At 43.8% G+C, this 2,415-nt stretch overlaps 1 protein-coding gene across 1 annotated transcript; it reads right to left on the reverse strand.

Annotated features, from left to right (window-relative positions):
* Window positions 1-585: 585 nt before the first annotated feature.
* LOC149288406 (uncharacterized) lies at window positions 586-1,986 on the reverse strand. The gene has a single exon (XM_089491620.1). It carries the CDS (start codon window positions 1,984-1,986, stop codon window positions 586-588), a length of 1,401 nt encoding a protein of 466 aa, XP_089347746.1.
* Between the last annotated feature and the right edge of the window lie 429 nt (window positions 1,987-2,415).

Below are 2,415 nucleotides of genomic sequence, written 5' to 3' on the forward strand. Positions count from 1 at the left end.
TTTGCCTGGGATTAACCCATACATAATTGAACATACTGTAAAATGTGACCTCAACAAAGTGAGTTTCCCCCCCAAAAAATGAATAAACAAACATAGAAACCAAAATTCAACCGACAGATTAGTGGAGAAAGAGAGGTGCGTAAAGGTTTCTCTTTGTTTGTGAATGTGTCTGGAATATTTTGGCTTATTCAGAGTACTTCCACAAAAGAGCAGAGTAACGGCAACAGTTTTTCCCAACGTTCCTCCAGTCTGGGCAGCAGGTGTGCCGGGAATCTCTGCCCTTTTGTGGCAGTGAAGAAAGAAGACAGAACAAAAAGATGCAAGAGAAGCAGATCTAAACCCTAATTATAGCCTGCACACTTAATTTAAATATTTAAATTAGGGGGAGAAAGATGGTAATGTATTTCTAATTTCTTCACAACGCGTATATTCAGTGAGTTGTAACTTTTTTATTGTGTATTCAACACTGCTATTGTTGCTTATGTGCTTTTAAACATACTCAATGGAAAAAAATCTCAGAAACCAATATATTCATAAGCGAAAAGGGAGCCACCATACTGTATTGTTTCTATGGCAACAAATGGATTATTCTGTGAGTGCAGGTGATTCTTTCTTATGTCTGGCTTCATGCCTCGTAAGGTGAGTAGCTCGAGAGAATGTTTTGCCACAATCCTGGCACTGGAAAGGTCTCTCCCCCGTGTGGACCCGTGAATGCTGAGCCAGCTGAGCTGCGTGTCGGAAAGCAGTCCCACAGTCAGGACATAGGTAAGGTTTGTCTCCTGTATGCACCCGCTGATGCCTCTTCAGCGTGGAGCAACGTGTAAATGCTTGCCCGCAATGGTCACAAGCATAAGGACGGTCCCCGCTGTGGATCCTCTGGTGGCGGGCAAGCCTGGAAGACTGAGCAAAGGTCATTCCACATTCTCCACATTGGAACGGTTTTTGGCCAGCGTGTAGTGTCTGGTGCTCAAACAGGTTAGATGACTTAGTGAAACGTTTGCCACAGATGGAGCAGGAGAACGGGCGATCTCCTGTGTGTACCCGCTGGTGTTCCACCATCCTGCTGGCCACAGCAAACTCCTTCCCACAGTCTGGACACTGGAATGGTTTTTCCCCTAAATGTGAACGCTGGTGCCTAAGCAAGGATAGAGGTTTGTTAAAGGTCTTCCCGCACTCCCCGCAGGGAAAGGGCTTATCGTTGTTGTGCATGTTGCGCTGGTGCTTGTGGAGATCGGATGAACGCACAAAGGCTTTGTCACACTCACTACACTGGTACGGCTTCTCACCAGTGTGTGTGCGAATGTGCTTTCTGTAATCAGAGGACCATGTGTAAGACTTGGCACAAAGGGGGCATTTATAAGGTCTTTCGCCTGTATGCAGCCTGCGATGTTGCTGTAAGGTACCCTGGTGAGAGTAAGCCTTACCACAAAGCTCACACACGTGAGGTTTTGCCCCACTGTGCGTATCAATGTGGCTCAGCAGATTGCTGGACTTCTTAAATGAACGGCCACACTGTTCACACTTGTAGGGTCGATCCTCTGCATCCTCATTTTTTGCAAATTCTGTATTAGTAGATGGACTATTTGTCATGCTTGAAGACTGTATTTTGTTCCTACGAATCCCATATGGTTTCTTTTTTTCTGTTGGAGTTTGGTCACTGACACTAGTGTCTGGATCAATCGGGTCATTGGGAGACAACCTACTGGGCTTCGTTCCAACATTCTTTTCCACTTCCTTAGTTTCATCCTTCACATCCCTGTCCTCATCTATAAGGTTCTCACTCACACTTACTAGCATATTTAGCTTTTTTGCAATTCCAATGGTATTTGTGAGCGTGAGCCTTTTACACAGACCCTGCTGGACATTTTGCTGAAATCCCTTTGAGACGCAGTCATCAGTTACACAAACACTTTGAGATCCCTCTGTTAACTGCCTCCTGTTCTCGCAATCTCTGTCCTCTGATTCCTCGTCGTCTTCACACTGCATATTCTTAACTCCTTAGACCAGGACTGCCTTATACTGACATCTGTTCCAAGAAGGCACCTTGGAAAATGAAAAAAGATGTACAGTGAAATATCTGCAGTGCCCATTTACACATATCATAATGAGACCGGATCATATTATTTCTATAAGAATAACGTCATGGTGAAAATGGTATGATGAGACGGATTATCTGAAAACTGTAGTAGAACACAAACTGGTTTTTTCCCCACAGCGGTTATACTGTGTTGTCGTAAAAAATATTGTTTTATATGTCTGCAAGATTGTCATTAAACGATTAGAATAAATAACATATGTATGATAGATATTTTACTACCGAGCAGTTTTAGCATAATAACAACTGCAGGTGTAGCACGAAATAGAGTTGTGACATGATTAATCACTGTGCACGTTGGCACCGGGTACAATGCATGC

The sequence above is a fragment of the Sceloporus occidentalis genome, unplaced genomic scaffold (genome assembly GCF_023333645.1).
Source record: "Sceloporus occidentalis isolate IW3139 unplaced genomic scaffold, rSceOcc1.0.p SCAF_51, whole genome shotgun sequence".
NCBI lineage: Eukaryota > Metazoa > Chordata > Lepidosauria > Squamata > Phrynosomatidae > Sceloporus > Sceloporus occidentalis.

What these genes read in the sequence shown, in the direction of transcription:
- LOC149288406 (XM_089491620.1), bottom strand. Translation starts at nt 1,986, where the DNA reads ATGCAGTGTGAAGACGACGAGGAATCAGAGGACAGAGATTGCGAGAAC.